The sequence below is a fragment of the Hypanus sabinus genome, chromosome 9 (assembly GCF_030144855.1).
Source record: "Hypanus sabinus isolate sHypSab1 chromosome 9, sHypSab1.hap1, whole genome shotgun sequence".
In the NCBI taxonomy this organism is placed as follows: domain Eukaryota; kingdom Metazoa; phylum Chordata; class Chondrichthyes; order Myliobatiformes; family Dasyatidae; genus Hypanus; species Hypanus sabinus.
Window position 1 is genome coordinate 41,222,103 of NC_082714.1, and position 23,461 is coordinate 41,245,563.

Genomic DNA, 23,461 nt, shown 5'->3' on the forward strand with positions numbered 1-23,461 from the left:
AGACAGTCAAACACCCAATGTGCAGGCAAAAAAAAGAAATTGTGCAAGCAATAAAAGTGAGCAAGTAACATCCTGAACTGAAGTTCACAAAAATGAGTCCACAGCTACGAAGCCAGTCACAGTAGATCCAGGAGCCCATTAGGTGCATGCCACAGCCTCAGTTCTACACAGAGACGAGTAAGCCTTGCAGAGGAACAAGCTGAATATTATCCCTTGCCTCGTCCCTCAACACCCTAACCTTTCTGATCTGACCTAGTGCTTAAGTTGGCTAAACAGCAGGTCGTTCCTCACTCTCAAATCCGGGTTCTACTGCTTTGATACGCTTGCGGGCCCAGGACCCGCTGCCTCAATTCGGTCCATACCCGCCTGGTGCTTAAATCGATCAAACCTCAGCTAATTCCTTGCTTTCAGGCCTCAGCCCTCCCGCCTCAACTCTACCTCACCTCGGTTCTGCTGCTTCGAATTATCTCCAACTCTGCTCCAACAGCAAATATTGGCTTGATGTCTGCTCTCGGACCTGGGTCCTGCCACCTCAATTGGGCCCATACACACCAAGCCACAACCGTCCTGTACCTTCAGGACTTCACACCGCAAAAATGCCAGGTTGTACAGGCAATTCAAAAGCTCGACTCCAAAAGAGAAGTTACAGGCTATTGATTGCAGCGTTCATTTTCGAAGAAAAAGTGTGATGAATGAAGTAGTTAATAGTTTATTAGCTGCCAGACTTCACCAGCACCATCTTAAACAGGAATCATAAAACAACTCTGACATGCAGTAAGATTTACAGTTATAGCTGCTCTTTTGCTTTGTAACTCAACTGTCTCTGCTTATTGCATTTCCAAAAAACTTCAGTAAATAACTTGGATGTTTGGAGGCTGTTTATTATTGTATTGTAAATAATATAGATTTGTGTATAGTTAGAAGAAATACAATTCCCTTGTTCTCTTTGGCGTACATTTACGGAATGTGTGGTTCTTTCATGATTGTTGGATTCTCACTCATAGAATAGTACTGCACAGGAACAAGCCCTTCATTCCAAGATATTGTGCTGAACCAATTAAATTAGTAATCAAATAGCCAATCTAATTAATCCCCTCTGCCTACACAATGTTCATATCTTCCTATGTTCCTAACATTCATGTGCCAATCTAAATGTCTATGGTTGACATGTTTTCACTCTGGAAATGGGCAAAGTCCTGAAAGCACCAATCTTTGTGCAAAATTGTTTACTTTCACTTTCTACAACTTTCAGGGAATAGATGCTGAACTCAATGTTACTTAAATTTCAGAATAAAATTATCTGTCTAATGCATACTTTTAATTCCTTTACAGGTGCTTTGTTGCAAAAGTTTTGTTTAGAGCTTGCTTTGGAATATAATAAATATTTGATGGGAATAACAACCTCAAGGAGCTCCTTGATTCCATGCATTTGTACTTGTCACAGTCAATTGAAAATGTTTTGTGAAATATGCCGGGTGAACCACGTGGAAATCCGACTCTACAGGTAGGACAAATACATAACTAAAACTCAGAAATGTTTGGAGTAAGTTTGAAGAAGTATTTTCGGGTACACTTAAACTAGGTTTGCTGATGTAGTACTGTCCGAATTATACACCATTTTGAACATGCTGACTTTTAGGAGACTATTGGTACAGAAGTTATTCCTTGTGTACTATTAATTCATTAAGCACATTATTAAAATTTGTTCTCTTTCCATATCTGTTGGAGTAATGGGGTAGTACAGCACAGAAACAGGCCTTTTGGCCCAACTTACCAATGCTGACCAAGACATTAATTGAAGCTAGTTCTATTTGAGCATTGTAGAAGAGGTCTAAGGCCCAGTATAACCTAGCTCTATTGGACAGTCCCGTGACTATCCACAACTAATGCTCAAATCCCTAGAGAAAGGGTATGAATTCCACAACCAGAGCTAACTCAGTCATTTGAAGGGCAGGGCTAGACTGAGTGGTCTTTCTGCCATCCCAGTATATCAGATAGCTTGTTCCATCCACACTATCATTGATGTTTGTGGACCTTGTGCACCAATTGACCATTTATTTGCTTGTTAACTATATTACTCTTCTGGGCATAAAGATAAACAGTGTCAAAAAAAGCCAAATTAAATCCACTTTGATTCAATGTTGTAAAAAAATATAGCATGAAAACTTCCAAGGAGAGTGAATATTTTTTGTAGGCACTGTACATTGCTCTTCCTATATCATCCATATTATTTCTATATCATTCTTTTTGCACATCCTCTTTCTGCCACAAAGTTCCACTCTCTCTTAGCCTTGGTATAATTTCAGGGAAAAAAGGGGTATATACTTTAAAGCCTTGAAAACCAGCAACTATCTGGAATGGCAAGATTGCACATTTGAAATAAAGTCTAGAGGCTGCAAACGTCCAAGTATTAATCACCGAAGGGCCACTATTTCCAGAACAGCACACGGCAACTCTTGTTATCTGGATGGCGAATAGTTTCAAGTTCCTGTACTTCAGCATCTCACAGGTTCAAAAAAAGCTGCAGAGGGTTGTAGACTCTGCCATTTCCACCTTGAGCACTAGCCTCCCACCATCAAGAACATCTTCAGAAGGCAGTATCTATAATTATCTATCACCAGTCTGGAAGTGCCCTCTTCTCACTGCTACCACCAGGGAGGAGGTATAACCCTGATGACCCACTCACATTTTAGGAACAGCTTCTTCCTCAGATTTCTGAACAGTCCATGAACCCATGAATACTAGCTCACTATCGGCACTTTATTTATTTATTGTAATTTATAGAAATTGTTATACTGTCCTGCTACCAAAAAACAACAAATTTCATGAGTTATTTCAGTGATGATGAACCTGATTCTGATTCTTGGCACTTTGGATTTTAAACGTAATGAATGGTGTAGGCTTAGAGCTAAGAGCTAAAATGAAGGAGATCAGTTATGGCAGTTGGAGTTGTCTAGAGGCAGAAATAAAACTAATGACAAAAATCAAATACAATTGCAAAGGAGATGAAGTACCTGAATACATTTTCTTTTCATATAAGTGGTTTAATAAGATATGGAAATATCCAGAGTTGGTCCGTGCATGCATCTGACATATACAACATAAGGAAGAGGGGCCTGCATTATACAGCTTTAGAATGTGTCAAATGCTTTATTTCCATTGAAATATTAGACATATAAATAAATATTAATTCTAGTACAAATTTAATACCAGTTTAAAAGCGAGTTTGTATTGATTATCTTCTACGTAATTCTGCCATGACCAGGTCCTGCACAGAATGCTTGAACAACTTAGAGTGATGGTAATATCTAAGCTGTATCTGAAATTTGTGGCAAGGGTGTAATCTAGGTGACATTTAATTCAGCAAAAGATGTTAGACCAATACTATTTCCGTGTTTCATTCAAAGAAGAGCTAGAAGATTTTGTGGTTTCCTAATTAAAGTTTATCCAACTATTAATACTATTGATAGTAGATCAGCAAGAAATTGTTTTCATGCTACTTTTTTTTGTTTTGAGTTGTTGTGACCATCCTTAGTTTTGGTTGGCTATGCAGTACTTTAAGCAGCTGTATTGTTAAAAATAGAAGTTGTTGAAATAAGCCTTTCTGATGAGGTCTTGAAATTAAGTGACATGACCTGATTGTTCTCTTGTGCTGAGGCCAGAACACCTGTGAAATAGAGCATTCCATTGTGACAAGTGGAATGCTTTACTTAGCCTGTGAACAGGCAATGCTGCTAGTTATTGTGAATGTACATGGTAATTATGGAAGTTATTATGTATGTAGCTGTGAAATGAACTGTGGCTAAGAGCCAGTAATAACACATTAAGTTTGTGTATTTTCTGGATGTTAGTTAATTCAGTGAAAGTTAAATTGGATTTTCTAATTTGGGCTTCGTGATGCTTGCCAGTTAAAGTGGTCCTTTTAAACTAAACTGCTTTGTCAATATAATATTTCCTCCCTTTTCCCTTTAACTTTTGGCATTTTCCTGCATTTTCTTTTTTTGTCTTGTCGTGGTGCTGTGTAGTAGTCATCTGAGTCACAATATGTGCTGATATGTTCATTGACTCCTACAGCAAGGAAACAGCTCCTTCCCCAGTTAAAGTGGTCCTTTTAAACTAACTGCTTTGTCAATATAATATTTCCCCACTTTTCCCTTCAACTTTTGGCATTTTCCTGCATTTTCTTTTTTTGTCTTGTTGTAGTGCTAACAGTGTAGTAGAGAGCAGCTGAGTCACAATATGTGCTGATATGTTTTACAGCAAGGAAACAGCTCCTTCCATCTAACTGACCATACCGACCAAGTTCGTGCCACTTGTGTGCATTTAGCCCATACGCTTCTTCATCTTTCATATCCATATACCAGTTCAACAGTTACTATTGTGCCTGCTTTAATCCATTGTGTTATTTTACACAACTATGGTTGCCCATCAAATTCCAGTTAAATCTTTGCTCTCTCTTCTTAACCTTGTTCCCTCTACTTTTTGATTTCCCCATCCCTGGGAGATAAAGACTGATTCAATTCACCCTATCTGTGCCTGTCATGATTTTATACATCTCTATAAGATCACCTCTCAGTCTCCTTCAAGGAATGAAGGAGTTCAACCTCTCCCTCTCATTTAGGCTTTCAAGTGTTGGTAGATCTTTTTCTGCACTCTTTCCAACTTAATAGCACATTTCCTTCAGCAGTGAGCAGAACTGAATGCAGTACTCCAAAATGAGGCCTCACCAGTGTGTCTTTTGTTGTCGCATGAACAGTCAAGAGAAGTACTGGTAGATATGAAACAGACTCTCTATTTGACAAAATGAAACAGAGCAGGTAGCATATTGAGACCCCTTTTGGAGGTAAAAGGACTGCCTGACCCAATGCTGCGCAACATTTTATGTGCTAAAGATCAGAGGACAATTCCATATTTACAATGCATCTACAATGCTTTCTTGAAACTATACACAAATTTCACACCTCCCTCTTCACACCAACACCACAGACATTGAATGAATTATAATCAGCATGGTCTGGTCTTCTAACTAACTGTGGTTCATGGTGCTTGGAAGCCCATTGTTCAGAGCTGTATTTTAGATGTAATCCACAGTTCACCTTCCCGTTTGAAGACTGGTGGCTGAAGTTATTTGCTATATGTGCAAACACCAAAAAACAATATTAACTTATCCCAACTTTTATACTCAAATGTCCTGATTGATATTTTTAGTGTTATCTGCAAACTTACTAATCATGCCTTGTATGCTCTCAAGAAATTTGCTAATCTGAACTGCAAATGATAATGGGCCCAGCACTGACTCCTGAGACTCGCCACTTGGTTTGGACCTCCAATCCACAAAACAGCCTTCACCATTTCTCTTTGCTTCTTATCATCAAACCAATTGTATATCCAGTTCTTTTTGGATTCTGTGTGATCAGTGATCATCCCCTTCTTCATTTTTACCTCCACACGTAAAGTCACCAGACACAGATATTTATCCAAATGATACCAATGTTCCCCCTATATTTAGTTACGCATTTCATTTAAGACATGTATGTTTAGATATGAATGTGTACACCACATTGACTTTTTGTATACTTGGTGTTTTGCAACAATATTGATTCGTGTTGCTTGCAGTACTTGAATGGAAAGTGAAGTACAAGATGTGAAATCCAAAGTGCCATTGAGATGGTATGAAGGCAGAATTTGACTTATTTTGGTAGCTCCTAATACACCATAGATATGTCTTAATATTGCTTTTAATAGGATCTCAATTATTTCCTGGATTAAATTTTTGCATTGATAATTTGGTTTTTTTTGGCTACAGAAGATCATGATTCTTAGAGACCTGGAAATTTCCAGGTCTGATCGCAACTGCTGCTTTATTTAATTGCAATTATGTTACAATGCGCTCAAGAGCTGCAAGTAAGAGGAAAATTTAGAATTCATACCTGACTTTGGTTGGAAATCACTGACCCCTGCTGGTGATAGCTGTGCATAATTGTTGAGAAAGCTGTTTGCAGATTTTCTAAGGAATTATTAAGTTGTGTAACCAAGAAGTCTTAAGACCATGTAATTATACTTCAGCATAATGTACCTTTAGAAGTGGAGAGATTAATTTTTTTTCCTTAAGAAAAAGTCTGACACAATAATGCAAGTCTGATTAATATGCTTCAATTGTCCAAGCATCTACAGATCTACATTATATTCTAGCAGTCTAAACAATATACTTTCAGTGCTACATATTGTCAATTGGTCTAATTAAACTGAATTTACCAGAATGTACATTCTGCTAAACTTGTCCTAACTAATTCAATTGCCAAAATATATATAGCATTAAAAATATATTGTTTAGACTGTAAACTGGTGCTTTGGATGCACTTGGACAACTGAAATATGCGCTAAAGTGCAAATATGTTATTGCCAGTAATTTAATAGTTATTTGTTTCAGTGAGTGAACAGTGTTTAACTGATCATGTGCAGTAAAGTCAGAATTATGATGCCAAAGTAGTATTTATCTCCGCCTATAAAGGCAAGTGCAAGGTTCACTTAAAACACATACTTTCTGGAATGAAAATGAAGGGTTCCATTACATTATTCTTGAAACTTAAGTTTTTTTTATCCCTTAAGATGTTGGAAAGTTGTAGTTGAAGTTCAGTGCTTACCAAGAATTGGTAAATTCCATTTTTCCAATTTGGATGTGATGATTCCAACATAGTACATGTCTGAAAGATTAGTTGTTATTCTAAAATATATCTTCAACATGTTTACTTGTGGATTTTGCCAACCTATTGTTACATCTTCCAAGTTTCTGTGTTGGATACATTTCTTCTTTATTTTTGTAGCAAAGCTATATCTCAAGTGGACATAATTGAATTTCCTTTTAATTAAGTTCTTCCCTGTCCTCCTACCACACTTCATTGGTTTTCTCAAACTATGTTATGTTTAAATTTGGAAAAAAGCCCTTCTATTAAATTTGAAAAGAACTGGAGGCCATTCATTCAATATTTTCACATAATGTATTTTGAACCGGTTCCAATCCTATTTTTTTTCTGGTTCGGACTTTATATATGTGGAGAAGATCGGAGTTGGTGACACTGTTGATTTTTTGTCTTTTCTTAGATACTATAAACAGCCCATGTTTTTTTCTTCTTTCTTTTCTTTTTTTTCTATTAGTTAGTGGTTGATGTGTTGGATTAGTTCTTTTATTGTGGGGGTTATAATAATTTTTTTCTTTCCTTTTCTCTTTTTCTTCTTTTTCTTTTTTTCCATATTGATATACCCAGTTTTTTTTTGTCTTGTCTATATATATTTTATCATGAATGATTTGGGAAGACTTAACTGTAGTGTACTTATTGCTTATGTATCCTTTTATGCTTATTTTAATTTTGTAATTTTGTAATCCCAATAATTAGTTATCAATTTTATCATGTTGATATCAATAAAAAGATTGAAAAAGAAAAGAAAGTTCTTCTCTGTACACTATATTAATGTTTATCAGATGTCTGATAATACATTGCTGAAATTTTCTGACAGAATATTGCTTTATGTGCAATTTGACTACCTTTGTCTAATATTAGTCCTTTCTTTTAGTTACACACCGGTGTTTAATATGGTGCACAACTTTCTGAATCAGGCAGAGAAGGAGAAGCCAAAAGCAGCTGCCATTATGATGATCGGTGTGGCAAAAGAAATTCTTCTTCATAAACAGCATCCACAGTTGGGTATTTGCTTGCTTGTAAACATTTGAGAATATAAGCTTGCTCTACCTTTATAAAATACACTTGCTAAGATTTGCGGACCATTTGTTCCATAATTTTGTCTTCTACCCTGCAGCTGTGCCATAATGTTGAAAACAAAGGTTTTGTTTAGCAATCTTCTGTTTCAAGAATTTGTCAATGCCAAATCTGGGGTATGATTTCATTTGCTGCCTAGTGACCTATACAAGTACTAATTACCTACTATTGAGGCCCTTTAGTAGATAGATAATAATTTGTTACTTAAACCTAAGTATCCCAATAGCTACCCCTATCCTACTTCTGCAACAGTTACAGGCACTTGCTAGGTAGCAATTCTTTTTTGTTCTCTTCTCATAGTCATATTATTCCTACTAATAGCTGGTTGATGCAAAAAAAAAGAATCTGGAACCTCCTGGACGCTACACATTTGACTACTGGATGCATCTGCTTGCTACACGTGGATAAACATACTGAACTTTTAAGCTACTTTATTAAAATCTGCTCTGTTGCACATATGAATAAATAAATAATCTAGGCTCATTCCTTCTGTTTAAAGTTGAGAATTCAGTATTGTTTTTTTTCCGTTGGGAAATAAACCAAATATAAAGTGATCAATCAAGCAATATACAACCTCCAGAAATTCCTAATTCTGAATCTAATCATTCAAAATTGAGGTGTTTACCATGACTATTGATATGATTTTCATTCTATGATTCTACAACTTGAATTGCCATCTAAAATTTTGACAAGCTTCCATTGAAGTGTAGTGACTGGTATGTTAAGTGGTTGCATCACAGCCTGGTATGGAAACACCAATGCCTTTGAAGAGAAAATCTTCCAAAAGGTAGTGGATTTGGCCCAGTATGTTATGGGTAAAGCCCTCGCAACCACTGAGCAGATCTACATGAAACATTGTTGTAGGAAAGCAGCATCCATCATCAGGACTCCCTACCACCCAGGAAGAAGATTCAAGCTGGATAGGTATCTAAGGGATATGGGGACAAGGCAGGAACGGGGTATTGATAGTAGATGATCAACCATGATCTCAGAATGGCGGTGCAGGCTCTAAGGGCCAAATGGTCTACTTCTGCACCCATTGTCAATTGTCTATAAGAGCCTCAGGACTCACTCCACCAGGTTCAGAACAGCTACTACCCCTCAACCATCAGGCTCTTGAACAAAAGGGGATAACTATATTCAACTTCAATTATTCCATTATTGAAATGTTCCCTCAACCAATAAACTCACTTTCAAGGACATTTCATCTCATGCTGTCATTATTTATTGCTATTTATTTATATTTGCATTTGCACAGTTTGTTGTCCTTTGCACTCTGGTTGAATTTTCATTGACCCTGTTTTTAGTTGCTATTCTACAGATTTGTTGAATATTCCAACAAGAAAATGGTGACATAGATATACTTGGATAATAACATTTACTTTGAAATTTGAATTCCAGTATGTATAGGTTGAATTGGCAACTTCACATCAAAAATTGCTATTTGATATTAATATGCAAATATATATGTCATCAAGCTACTGACATCATTTTAGTTACCTATTCTACTCTGCACTGGATAGTGGATCTTTTCTAATGCTACTTGACCAATTTCCCATTTTATTTTGCCTGTTCTACATCTAAGCAAACTATATAGCACTATAATTGGTTATGAGCTCCAATTCCCGCAAAAAAAACCATTGCAATGAAGTCATTCAAGTTATATCTATATAAATGTATCTAGAATAGAGTTTAATTTTCCAGATGCCAAATTCATCAATTTTATTTTAATAGGGAAGTTTTCAATAAAAATGATCAAACCTCGACTCCTAGCCAGGCTGTACCAATATTTATGCACAGGTAAGATCTGTACAGTGTTTATGTTTCTTTTTATGTTACATTTTCTAGTAGTGTTCTATAATAATTCAGATTTATTGGCCTCTTATAATTGATTTCTTATTGTCATATGTACCAAGGCACAGTGAAAGGTTTTGTTCTTAGAAATTGTTGATTTTGCATACACATTTATGATGTGAAACGAACAGAAAATTCTGGAAATATTCAGCATGTCAGACACTTCAAAAAGTGGAAGGTATTCGACCTGAAATATTAAGTTTGTCCTTCCACAGATGAGTGTTTCCAAGATTTTCAGTTTTCGGGTTTCCAGTATTTAGAACATAGAAATCTACAGCACATTACAGGCCCTTCGCCCCATAATGTTGTGCCGACCTATTTTAGAAACTGCCTAGAATTACCCTACCACATAGTCCTATATTTTTCTAAGCTCCATGTATCTACCTAAGAGTCTCTTAAAAGACCATATTGTATTCACTTCCACCGTCGCCAGCAGCCCATTCCACGCACCCACCACTTTCTGCCTGAAAAACTTACCCCTGATATCCCCTCTGGACTTACTTCCAAGCACATTAAAACTATGCCTCCTCGTAATGTTAGCCATTTCCACCCAGGGAAAAAGCCTCTGGCTGTCCACACGATCAATACCTCTCATCATCTTATACACCTCTGTCAGGTCACCTCTCATCCTCCATCACCCCATGGAGAAAAGACTAAGTTCACTCAACCTATTCTCATAAGGCATGCTCCCCAATCCAGACAACATCCTTGTAAATCTCTCCTGCACTCTTTCTATAATATTCAAATCCTTCTTGTCGTGAGGTGACCAGAACTGAACACTGTACTCCAAGTGGGTCACCACAGCTGTAACATTACCTCACTTTTCTTGAACTCAATCCCACAGTTGACAAATACATTTGGAGTGTTAATTTATATTTTATATAGTGGCTGACTTTTTTTTGGCATTTATTCATTTAAATTCCAGTAACTTTTTTTTTGTGCAACTTGAGCAAGGAATAATTGCAAATATGTAGAAGTTTTGTGTTTTTAATGGTTATTATCTCCTTCAATAAAACATAGCAAAAGGCTTTCAAGTCATCATAATGTCAAACTGGCTCATATTATTTTATCAGGCCAATTGAATCTTGCTTATAGTCTATTTTAAGTTGTTTTTTTTTTACTATTTGCTTGTTTCACCTTTGTTCTTCATTGAGTTTCTTTCTTTCTTTTTTGGGTATAATTCCAGATGTGGTTGTTTGAAACCTCTTGTTTTGTAAGTTATTTAGATTGTTAATGCAGCTGAAGTGTTTGAGGGCAATCATAATGGAATCTGTTCTTCATTTAAAACCCATACAAATCTACTTCCAAGCACCCTTTTCTGGATATCAGATTTCTGAGTTGAGCTCATTATTCATTGGCTCCCATTTGACACTGAGATTATTGAACCACCTAGGCCAAGACTAATTACAGCACAGACAAGTATCAAATGTGGGGATTTGATATGATTTGCTTCCAGTTTAGAAGACTGTTCAAATTTAAAAAGGGGTGTATGATGAGTCATAATTTAAAAATTGAATTTTTAAAAATCTTAAGAATAGAAACATCTTTACATTTGTGAGAATACAAAACTTCCTCATTTTATGCTTCTGTACTTTTGTTTTGAGGTCAGTGGATGGGGAGGGTGGTCTGTTATTTCTAGCTGTTTGAATTTTGTGGCAGCTATTAGACACAGCTATTAGGCCATCGCTAATTCTTTTAAAATGCTCTCTATTTGGTTCCACTCCCCTTTTGTTCACAGAGAAATTAAAGTTACTTTTTGAATCGTAATTTCCTATTTGGAAATTGATACTAAATCATATGAATACACAGTAAAAACTGATTTCGTTTTTTGGGCGCCTGTTTATATTACAAATATGTTAATGATTCGCTATCAGCTACCTGTCAATAGATATTAATTCTTTATTTCTCCTTTTCAGAACTTCTCATTATTCTGAAGACCTGTTGTTAAATGTTGTATTTCTGTTCTAAACTAGATTCTCTGCTTTTTCCTCCCTCATATATGCACATGAAGCATGTATACGTTTCTATTTACAAAAGCAAATGTGAAACAAAAACTTGTCTATGAGACCAGCGATTGAGATCAGGCTACTGGGGGAAGAAAAGTACATTAGAAACTTTTTGTGAGAAATCTGAATGAAACTGGTCAGATGGTTCCAAGGTTGTACTTGTTTATCCGTGTTAAACAGCATTATGATGATACACATTGCTTAGCATTTTATTTTTGTTTTACAGAATCACCAGTGCGCTGCAGAGAATGCTTGTATTGAGTGATTTCCCTCCTTATTTATTTAACAAGTTGAAAACCTTCTATAAAGCTCTTGCACTTCCTTCTTATTGCTATATCTTTACTAATTGGTAAGTGCTTCTATTACATATCTGGAACATTAATCCTATATATTTTATGATAATTTTCTTGATTGAAGTAGGTTCTATACGCTGCTTTCTGATTTAAAGGATGATGTGAAAATAATCTATCATTTTTCTTCCATTAATATTTTTAAAGTCTCAATGTGCTGTCATGGGAGGATCCATTTCTGACTTCTATCCTCAGAGGTCAAAATATCACTGGGCAACGACAAAAGAAAGGGAAAAAAGAAACATTATGGGAGGACTTCCCCGTTGTGCATGCGCGTGTGGAAAGGATGGAAGCAAGAGAAGAGTAGGTTTCTTTCAGTTAAATTCCAGGTGACAACACTCAATTGCAAAGTGTGTGATTTCTTGTAACTAATGGGTTTTCAATTTAATCTTTACAATTGTTATATCATTTGCATTCCACTTGTAAACAATTTATAAAACACATAACACTTGATCATCAAGAATAGCCAATTGCAGAATGTGGGTACTCGCCTCTAACATTATCAATTATACATTATAAGTAGAAGTGTGGGAGTGTAGGTGGAAGTCAAGTGTTGCCTTACCTGCCTCCTTCTCCACCTTGTACCAAGTCCAATGTCCTGAATTGAACAGTTTGTTGCAGTTCACATCTGACCTCTCAGCTTTACCCTAGCTATGGTATAGGCAGGTGATTTAATTAATCTGAATGGGATCGCTGATCTTGATTTTATGAAGTTAGTTGCAAGCAAGTGGTTTAATTTTCTTTATTCCACATTTTCTTTCTTGTTCAGTTGTAACAACTTAAGGTATTTTAGGTAAATTTATTATCCCTTCCTCTACCCATTTTCCTCAACGATCCCAAGCAAGGTGGAGTGGGTCGCATGGTGGCAAATCTTGAAGGGAGTGGATCCTGACAACCTGGGAATGTCCTAATAATTTGATAGGTAGGAAAGCCCTTTTTAAAACTTGTATTATTTATTCCCAATTAGTTACATTTATTTGAACTGTTTTAAAAAGTTTGTTTAAAAAGACCTTTTATGAATGAATGGCATGAAGGAATAAGAGTAGGATGGGGAGGTGAAGAGCTGTTATGTAACAGGTTTCATCCATTACATATCACTTAATCAGCAAGTGAATAATTTATATTTTTCTGGAAAAGAGAAATAACATTATCAACTATGCAATAGCATAGTTAGTTGCTTCATAATATATTGGATAATATCAGGCATCTTCTAAACTTGTCATGTTACTGAAGATTTCATAGAGATTTTTCTCCATAGTTTCATATTCTTTGTACGACAGATACAAAACAGACCTAACTAGTTCAAATATTTTTCAGGTACAGAGAATTGGTCCGATACCTACGAGTGATAAAATGCAATGATACAATAAAGTTAGTATACACATTTTCTCTTTCAGCATGTTAATGGTTTTTTAATAGTTAAATAGCTTTCCACAATGTACATCACTGGTTATGGTGTCATTTAAAGCGTCTTAGCATAGTGCAAGTGTTGAGCTGATTATTCCTCTTTTTAATTAGGCTGCGAGCTCTACAAGATAAAGTTCCATTCTACTTTTGCAAGTATGGCGATTTTAACTCAGCTGCACAATCATTTCATCTAAATACCAGTCTTTCATGCTGCATAGCCTGCCGTTTAACACCTTACCAGTACAAGATCTACTTAAAAATTCTCAGGACTGGAACTGTTCCTGCTGGTTGTGAACTTTCAGATGAACAACGATGGGTATTTGTTGAAGGTCAGTTTCTGGTTTCTACTACAGTAAAGCAATGTGCTTCTGCGGTAATTATTTGCTCTATTTTTAGTGCTTTATATGTGTTTTTATTAATTTTTATTCCAATAGGCCTTCCATTATCATCTTTCCCCCTATTTCCTCTACCAGAAATAATATAGTTTTGAGATTTCTAGTCACTCTTCAGTACAGGTGTAGGCAGTTGGCTCACCATTAGTACATGGGTCAGTTTTGTGTAATATCCACACCTGCAAACTTTTCCAGTAAGCTCCATGAATTGGCAAATTGATGCAAGAATGGTGACAATTTTTGCTTTCTGTTTGTTGAGTGTCACCCTCTCCTTAAGCTCTGACACCAAATAATAACACCTCCAAATCTGAAATGAATATATTTAACTTTGCTCACCTCATTTACCATGAGATAAGCAAAGTTAATATTTAATCTTTTTTACACTGATTTGATCTCACACATGGAGTGTGCTCATTAATCAAGGTGTGTGTACATTATCAGAATCAGACCAATATCAGCACATACGTTGTGAAATTTGTTGTTATGTGGTAGCAGTACATTGTAATGCATAATAGTAAAATCTGTGCATTACAGTGTTCATGGATTCAATGTCCATTCATAAATCTGATGGCAGAGGGTTAGAAACTGTTCCTGAATGATTGAGTTGTGTGCCTTCGGGCTGCTGTACTTCCTGTTTGATGGTAGCAATGAAAAGCAGGCGTGTTTTGATTGATGGGATCCTTAATGATGGATGCTGCCTTTTGAAGGTGTCCTTGATGCTGGGTTGGCTAGTGCACATGACGGAGCTGACTGAATTCACAACTTTCTGCAGCTTATTTCGAACCTATGTGGTGCCCCTGCCCCCCGCCCCCCCCATATCAGACAGTGACGTGGCCAATTAGAATATCCTCCGCAGTACATCTGTAGAAATTTATGAATGACTTTGGTGACATACCAAATCTCCTCAATGAAATATAGTTTCTGTAACTATAAATATTTGGACCCAGGATAGATCCTCAGAGGTGTTAACACTCAGGAACTTGAAATTGCTTACTCATTCCACTTCTTATCTCTCTGAGCTCTTGTGTATGTTCCCTCATCTTACTCTCTCTGAAGTCCTCAATCAGTTCTTTGGTCTTACTGGTATTGAATGCAAGGTTGTTGCTGTGACACCACCGAGATACTGATGTATCTCACTGCTTTACGCCTTCTTGTCACCATCTGAAATTCTGCTAGCAATAGCAAGTTTATAAATGGCATTTGAGCTGTGCCCAGCCACACAGTTAAGGGTATAGAGAGAATGCAGTGGGCTAAGCACACATCCTTGAGTTGCACCAATGTTGATTATCAGCCAAGTGGACATGTTAATTCTGATCCACACTGACTGGTCTTAAGGTGAGGAAGTCAAGGACCCAGTCGCAGGTTTTGGAACTTTTTGGTCAGATTTTTTGGAATGATTGTGTTGAGCGCTGAGCTGCAATCAATAAACAGCAGCCCAACATAAATATTAGTGTTGTCCAGGTGATCCAAGGCCACATGAAGAGCCAATGAGATTGGGTCTGCTTTAAACCTATTGCAGTGATAGGCTAACTGCCATGGGTCTGAGTCCTTGCTGAGACAGGAGTTGATTCTAGCCATAACCTACTTCTAAAAGTCCTTCATCACTGTAGATGTGAGCACTACTGGATAATGCTCATTAAGGCAGCTCACCCTGCTCTTCTTGGGGACTGGCATGATTGTGGCCCTTTTGAAGCAGGTGAGAAGTTCTAACTGTAGGAATGAGAGATTCAGAATGTCTGAACACACCCGCCAATTGGTTGGCACGGGTTTTCAGAGCCTTACTGGGTATCCCATCAAGTCCTGTCACCTTGCAAGGGTTCACCCACTTGAAAGCCAGTCTGCCATCAGCCTCTGAGACAGACATCATGGGGTCACTGGATGCTGAAGGTTTTAGTCTTCCTTTCAAAGCATGCATAAAAGGCATTGAGCTCATCTGGGAGTGAAGTTTCACTGCCATTCATGAAGTTAAGTTTTGCTTTGTAGGAAGTAGTGGCCTGCAAGCCCTGCCAGAGCTGGTGTGCATCTGATTCCGCCTCTAACCTCGTTCGGAATTGTTCCTTTGTTCTTGAGATAGCCCTCCATAATTTGTACCTGGCCTTCTTGGCTAGTCCTGGATCACCAAACTTGAATGCCACAGATCTAGCCCTGGTTAAATTCCTGGTTTATCCACGGCTTTTGATTCAGATATGTACAGTATGTTCTGGTAGGCACACATTCATCCACACAGGTTTTAATGAAGTCAATGACAACAGTGGTGTACTCATTCAGACTCAAAGATGAATCCCTGAATACAGTCCATCCATCAACTCAAAGCAGTGCTCCTGTGCCTCCCTTGTCGACATCCTTAGTCCTCACTACTGGTGCTTCTGCCTTCAGTTTCTGCCTATAGTTGGGTTAGATATACAGTCAAGTGATCAGACTTTCAGTGTGGGTGTGGGATGGCATGGTAAAATGATGGTAGAATAAGTAGTCCAGTGTGTTGGTTCCTCTGGTTTCACAAGGTAATAATTATTTAGGGACTTTTTCAAGTTGGCCTGGTTAAGATCCCCCAAAATGATGGGGAAGGCATCAGGGTTTACTGTTTTATTCCTGTTGATTATGTCGCTCAGTTTGTCTAGACTGTGTTTGACATTGGCCTGAGGTGGAATGTTCACCACTATCAAAATAATGGCTGAAAATTCTCACGGCAGATAAAATGGATTGTGAGATGTTCCAGGTCAGGTGAGCAGGACTGGGATAGCACCATCATGTTTATACGCCACAAGGAATTGAACATAAAGCATACTCCACCTCCTTTGCCTTGAAAGACTCAGGAGTCCTGCTTTGGCAACGAATTGAGAAGCTAACAAGGTGTATCACTGCGTCGGGAATGGCGGGAGATAGCCAAGTACTCGCAAACAAAAGAAAATAACAGGTCCTCATGTCCCTCTGGTACAGCAATCTTGCTCTGAAACCTTGGATTTTATTAAGCAGAGGCTATGTTTACCAGTAGAATAGTTGGTAGTGTGAGTTGGAAGCCTCATCTCCTTATAATGAACTTTTAAAACAGTGCAACATCCTCTCTTCTGCTGTCTTAAAGGAGAACCACAACAGTGACAAGAGTCCACCTGAGATTCATCAACTTTAAGTAACGATAGATTTTTTTTAATCACCTTAAAGAGATATTATTTACTGCATCATCCATGGCTATAGCTGTGGATTTCCGGTTTAGCAGTCTGAACGGGAATATTTGGTGATTTCCATTGGAGATTCTCGCACGAGTCACCTTCGTAAGAGCATCCTGGAAGTCAAAAATTCTGATTCTGATTTTGAGAATTGCAGGCTACATTTAGCTTTGAACCCTACCAGGAGTTTAACGAGAGTGAAAACTTGACTAATTGTCAAGTTTTTATGGAGAGTTGTCGCCTTAATGTCCCACACAGTCTGACGAGGTCCAGGGAGTGATTGCCAGTTGGGATTGATTTTAATCAAAGGAAAAATTTTAAGAAACTGGTAACAGTTGGCTAATTTGGAAAGAATTTTCAATGATAGAGGCTTTATTAAAATTTTGGAGATAATTTAATATCTTTCAAACCATGTCAATTTATTTTATATTTATGTTTTTGAGTTCTGTTTTGAAAGGGTTATTTAAAGGTTATTGTAATGTTCAGCATTTTTATTAGATTTGTTAATGACAATTGAACTAAGTTTGAGCACATGAATTAGTCTATCAGTTTCCTTTTTGGTTTTGTGATTGAGTCTAGATGTGACCAGCCACACAGTGCTTCATTTTAATAACAAAATATATTCCCAAGTTTTCACTGGGGAAACATCCAATGTTTTTTCCCCCCAAATTTCATGTTAGATGGATTGATGAAAGTGTGTGTTTTCATTTAGCACCAATCTCATTACACCATCAGATCCAGGCCACCTTACTATCACCAAAGGAACTCCCTGAACTAATGTTTTGGGAAGATCCTGAGTCTTACATATAAATTTTTTATTGTTACTTCAACACCAGCACTTACTTAGAAATAAGTACGACACCAAACTTATTTCTGTTTTGTTTTTTTTTACATAAAATTCTGCTTAGCATGTAATTGATAAATGTGAAGTCATTTTAGACTACCCTTGAACAAAACAAACAAGTTGCTTCCTCATTCCATGTTTTAAAATTCCCTTTGAGTTGTTTAGAAAATAGTTCGGTAGTTTAAAGATTACACAGCTGTAGCACGATTTGACTACAAATCTGGTCTGTCAATAAGCAAGCCTTTTGTTATGTTAAATGTTTTCGAATGATGGTGTTTTTATAGCAATGAACAGAAGATAAATGGTCAGAATTTTATAGCACCGTAATTACTTATCTTTCATCCCTTTTTATGATTATGGCTCCTAAGAGCACCTGATTATTTTCTACCTTGAGGAGCGATTTTTAAATTTCTTGCATTCTTTCCTTTCAAAGGTTAATATCAGATAAAATGAAAAACTAGCAGCAATTCTACAGGTTTGGTTTGCCTAGTCATAATTACATAGTTGAATTTGTCTTGAGTTGCTTGGTTTACAGTTTTGAGATCTCATTTTGATCTCTTCTGCTTATAGGTGGTAATTTGATAAAGACTTGTTTACTGCTAAAATGTTCACTCAGGATATTATTTGTCAATGAAGTTCTCTACAGAGACGTAAGTATTATGAAACCATTGCATATCTTGAACAGCATTTTAATAATTATTCATTTCACATTTATCAGCTACCTAGTACTATTTTAAACCATAGTAATTGCGTCACAATGATTAATACTATAGTGTGAGAGCAGCATTGTGCGTCAGTCATTATGAGAATAATCTGTCATGTTTTGGTACTGATGATACATAGAAGGATGGACGTTCAAATACATAGCCACTGCCTTTGCCAGAAAAAATAAAAGCAGAGATTTTTTTTTGCAATTTGGCATAAAATGGCTTTCCTGGAAGAGGGTAGAATCCCCATTTCTGGTAGTTATTGTAACCACAGTATGACTATAAAATCAGAAATACTGATGTACTGGTATAGGTAACAATGTGTATAATGAATTTTTAATTAGTTGCTGTTGAAGCGGAAGTATTGTATCTGCTTTCTCAGCCAGAGCACCTATTTCTTGCCTGGAAATAAGGGGTAATGAGACTAAAGGGAATGCTGAGAGAATTTGCATTGACTAGATAAGGTGAATAGGCTTCAGTGTCTCTCTGTTTAATCACGCATAGTAGATAACTTTGGAACAGGAAACTATAAGGCTATATTGTTATTCTACTTGTTCTTGCCCTGAATGGATTCAGTACATGCTCTTGCTCTCACCTTAGATTTGTGCCCAAATTCAGGAATCTTTTCCCTCTCATTATTGCTTCCAAGTATTAGAAATGGAATGATACTTTTTCTATTCTGGCAGATTAAAATCTTTTCATGAATACTGATTATCTCAAAACATAATCTGTAAACATCAGCATTTGGAGTCTGAACTTTTAACAGACTGACAAATGTTATAGCTGTTCTGTTTAATGATATATGATTTATGTCTGTGTGGTCCTTTCAGGTTTATTGCTGGAGCAGACTGATTCAAATTCACTGCAATGATTTTACAATGGAAAGTGACATGCCACAAGTGCCACCACCTGAATTTGTGAAAGTAAAGTACACCCAGTAACAAAACTAGAGTAAATTGATAATGTTTTAATCACTGATTAAATATAGAAATAGTTGTCTTGCGCAAATTGCTACTATATTAACTACTTTACAAACATGGTTTAAAGTTCAGAAGGATATGTTTGATGCCCAAGATATCCTATGAGTGAATTTATAATTGTAAGTCTTTTATTTTTTCACCATTTGTCATGCAAGGAAACACGGCAGCCAATATACACACAACAAAATATCAACATAAACATCGAAAGGAAAATATTTTCTGGTTAAGCATTTGTTTTTTTAATTATGTATTGTTGACATTGGTTGACATGGAAGTATCAAAAAGCACAACTTGTTCAATTTAAAAGCAATGAGATATAAACAAAGGATTAAAGGACTTCATAAGTATTTTTTTTGCTTTAGTAGACTATGCACTTAAGAACTTTGCATTGTTGCTTATAATAAAGATGGCAATGTCATTACTTAACTACAAATTAAATTCAATTTAATGTAAGATTTTCATTGGAAATGTTAAATAATACATATTCCTCTGTTTATACCAAAATTGTGGGCTGAGGAGTGCTGACAACTTTACATATTCAAATGTCAGCTATTATATCAGTACAAAACAGTTTTTCTGAGCTATTTGCTTTGTAAACAATACATAAATTTAACTTATGGGCTGACACAACTCTTTCACATAGGAGAATGCAGCTTCCTACAGGAAAAACTTGATTTGGAGTCAATTCAGGCTTTCCCGCTTGAAGGGTGCCCTAGATTAACAGGGCGATGCAAAACCATTTCAATTATTTAGCGACAGGATTTATGTTCACTTGGAAAGGCAGGGATTAATTAGGATTCAATTTTGTGCAAAGAGATTGTGTCTAACAAATCGGATTGAGGAGGTAACCAAGGAGATTAATGAACGCGGCAGAGCTATTGTCTATATGAACTAATTAAGTATGTGTACAGTAGGGTGCTCTGGAAGGTTAGGGCACAAGGGTTGTGAGGCATGTTGGTGAACTGGGTTCAAGATTGCCTAGGTGCTAGGAAGCAGAGGGTAGTGGTGAATAGGTATTTTTCTGACTAGAAATCTATAACAAATGGATTGCAGGGATCAGTACTGGGACCTTTTTTGTTTGTAAATTTTTACAAATGAACTGGATGAGAATGTAGGCTGTATAATTAGTAAGTTTGCAGGCAACACAACAATTAATGGAGTCATAGATAGTGAAGAAGATTATGAAAAGCTACAGCGGGATATTGATCAGTTGGAGAGTTGAGGTATTACATTTTGAGAAGTTAAATTCTGGGAGGATATAAATAGCAGAGACATTGGAAGCTGTACAGAGACACCTTGGTGTAAATCCGTTGCTGCCTGAATGTGATGACACTGGTGGATAGGGTAGTGAAAAACATTTAATATATTTGCCTTCAGAGGTTAAAGCACAACACAATATGTTATGCTTCCTGGAATTATTTTCGTGAACTCCCTTAGAACCCTTTCCAGTTTCAGCAATCCTTTCTAAGATAAGGAGTGGAAAACTGCTCACAGTACTCCAAGTGAGGCCTCACCAGTGCTTCATAAAGTCTCAGCATTACATCCTTGCTTTTATATTCTAGTCCTCTCAAATCTATAGAGCACGGTTTAAAGTGAGAGGAAAAATGTTTAAAGAAAGTCTGAGGGGTAAGGGGGTAAGAACAGAGTGCAAGAATTATCTGGGAAGAGCTGCCAGAAGAGCTAAAGGCTAATATAAGTAGTTATAATATTTAAAAGGCATTGGACAGGTGCAGAAATAGGAAAAGAGTAGAGGTATACACGCCCAAAGTGTGCAAAAAGGTATTGCGGAGCTTGAACGAGGTGGGCTAAAAGGATCTGTTTCTGTGTTATGTACATTGGTTTGCTTAGATGCCAAAAGTGGAAGGTATAAGCATACTTATCACTGAGGAACAGTCAGATTAAGCTACCATTAAGATCTTAAGTTAATTGCCACCATATTGTATCTGTAAAGCTGTGTTTCAACAAAATGCTTCAGCAACTTCCTTTCACAATTAATCTTTAAAAAAATTTCTTCCCAGAACATTGCTGTTCTTGCTGCATCAGTTCTTGAAGATCTGAAGAATGGAATAGTGGGCTTGCCAAAGCCATTTTCCTCAGCGGTAGGTAAAATGATAATTTTTCCTATTGCATATTACAGTAGATTCTGAGATCAGGGATTTTATTAAAGAACAATATTCTTGGCAATTACAATCCTATGGGGAACAAAAATTATCATTAGTTAATGCTGAGTGTTATAGGTCTAGATGTGTGGAAAGCAGAAACTGTGCAAAGGTTTTTTAAGCAACCCGCACAAAATGTTGGAGGAACTCAGCAGGCCTGACATTTTCTATGGAATAGAGTAAAAGGTCAACATTTTGGGCCGAGACCCTTCATCGGGTATTAGTACTGAACTCTTTTAATTTGCTCTTGTTTTGAAAAGTTAAGCGGTTAATGAAATTTCCACTGAACTTAGCATATTTCAAGGGAGTGCAGTAAACAGCAGGTGTGTGTGGGAAAAGGAGTGCAGGAACCAGACCTAGTGAGCCAGATTCCAAGCAATTGGCATTTCCAAATACTCTGATCAAAGTTTTACAGACTTAGGAATTCTGCAGATGCTGGAAATCCAAACCAACACACACAAAATGCTGGAGGAACTCATCAGGGTGGGCAGCATCTTTGGAGAGGAGTAAACAGTAAGCAGTTGACGTTTTGGGCAGGTGAGTTGAGGTGAGAGAGGAAGATGGGAATGTGAGTAGTGAAATCAGTGTTCATGCCATCAGGTTGGAGACTACCCAGACTGAATACAAAGTGTTGCTCCTCCAAACTGAGTGTGGCAGCAGAGGATGCTATGGACTGATCTGTTGAAATGAGAATGGGTAGAATTGAAATGGATGGCCACTGGGAGATTCCAATTTTTCTGGCAGACAGACCATAGATACTCAGTGAAGTGTTTCTCAGTCTACATCGGGTCTCACTGATGTACAGGAGGCCACACTGGAAGCATCAGATACAGTAGATGACCCCAACAAACTCATGGATGAAGTGTCACCTCACCTCACTGTGTAAGGCCCTGAAATGCAGTGAGGGAGGAGGTGTAGGGGCAGGTGTGGCACTTCCTGCTTGCAAGGATAAGTGCCGGGAGGGAAGAGTGGACAAGAGAGTCGTGTAAGGAGCAATCCCTGTGAAAAGTAGGGTGGGGGGAAGATGTGCTTGGTGGTGAGATCCCGTTGGAGGTGGCGGAAGTTACAGAGAATTATGTGCTAGTTGTCCATCTCCTTCCTCTGGTGCTCGTCTCCTTTCACTTTCTTCCATGGTCTTGTGTCCTCTCCTATCAAACTCCCCCTTCTCCAGCTCTTTACCGCTTTCACCAATCAACTTCCCAGCTCTTTACTTCCCCCTTCCTCCTCTCCTGGTTTCACCTATCACCTGCCACCTTGTACTTCCTTCCCTCCTTCTCACTTCTTCCCCTTTCCTTTCCAATCCTGATGAAGCGCCTCAACTCAATTTCTCTGTTTATTCCTTTTCATAGACAGCTTCTAATCTGCTGAGTTCCTCCAGCATTTTGTGTGTGTTGCTTCAGTGTTTTATAGTGCATTTTGTCAGTCTTTATGGACAGAGGTAGGAAAAGATGCCAGAAAATTAAGTCTGATTGAGAAAGAAAAGCTGGATAAGTATCATCATGTATTAAAGAAAAACACAAGAGTAGTTGGTGAGATGAGAAGCTGAAGAACCTGATGATCTCCATCGCACATTTTTGAAAGAAGATTAATGCTCTGGTTATCATTGTCCACAAACATTAATTACTGAATTGACCCTAAGAAATAGAGGAAAGCAAGTGTGACCCCACAATTTAGAAAGAATGGGGAGGGGAAATGGGGATCAACTAACCTGTCTACCTGACACAGTAGTAGGGAGATTATAAGGAAATAATAACAGGAATCCATAAAGGATATAGTTAGACACTGGTAATCCACTATCCAACTATTCAGAAGTTCCAGTGGTT

General features: G+C 37.3%; 1 protein-coding gene across 4 annotated transcripts in view; it reads left to right on the top strand.

The window, feature by feature from the left end:
* Window positions 1-23,461, top strand: part of zgc:112980 (uncharacterized protein LOC503706 homolog) — a 74,628-nt gene that overhangs the window by 36,556 nt on the left and 14,611 nt on the right. For all 4 annotated transcript variants that reach the window (XM_059979541.1, XM_059979542.1, XM_059979543.1 and 1 more), the window contains exons 6-15: window positions 1,333-1,504; window positions 7,573-7,698; window positions 9,510-9,575; window positions 11,862-11,984; window positions 12,133-12,288; window positions 13,303-13,356; window positions 13,504-13,721; window positions 18,363-18,442; window positions 19,330-19,422; window positions 21,498-21,578. In XM_059979541.1, the coding sequence (XP_059835524.1) occupies window positions 1,333-1,504; window positions 7,573-7,698; window positions 9,510-9,575; window positions 11,862-11,984; window positions 12,133-12,288; window positions 13,303-13,356; window positions 13,504-13,721; window positions 18,363-18,442; window positions 19,330-19,422; window positions 21,498-21,578 (1,169 nt within the window). The remainder of the gene's footprint in view (window positions 1-1,332; window positions 1,505-7,572; window positions 7,699-9,509; window positions 9,576-11,861; window positions 11,985-12,132; window positions 12,289-13,302; window positions 13,357-13,503; window positions 13,722-18,362; window positions 18,443-19,329; window positions 19,423-21,497; window positions 21,579-23,461) is intronic.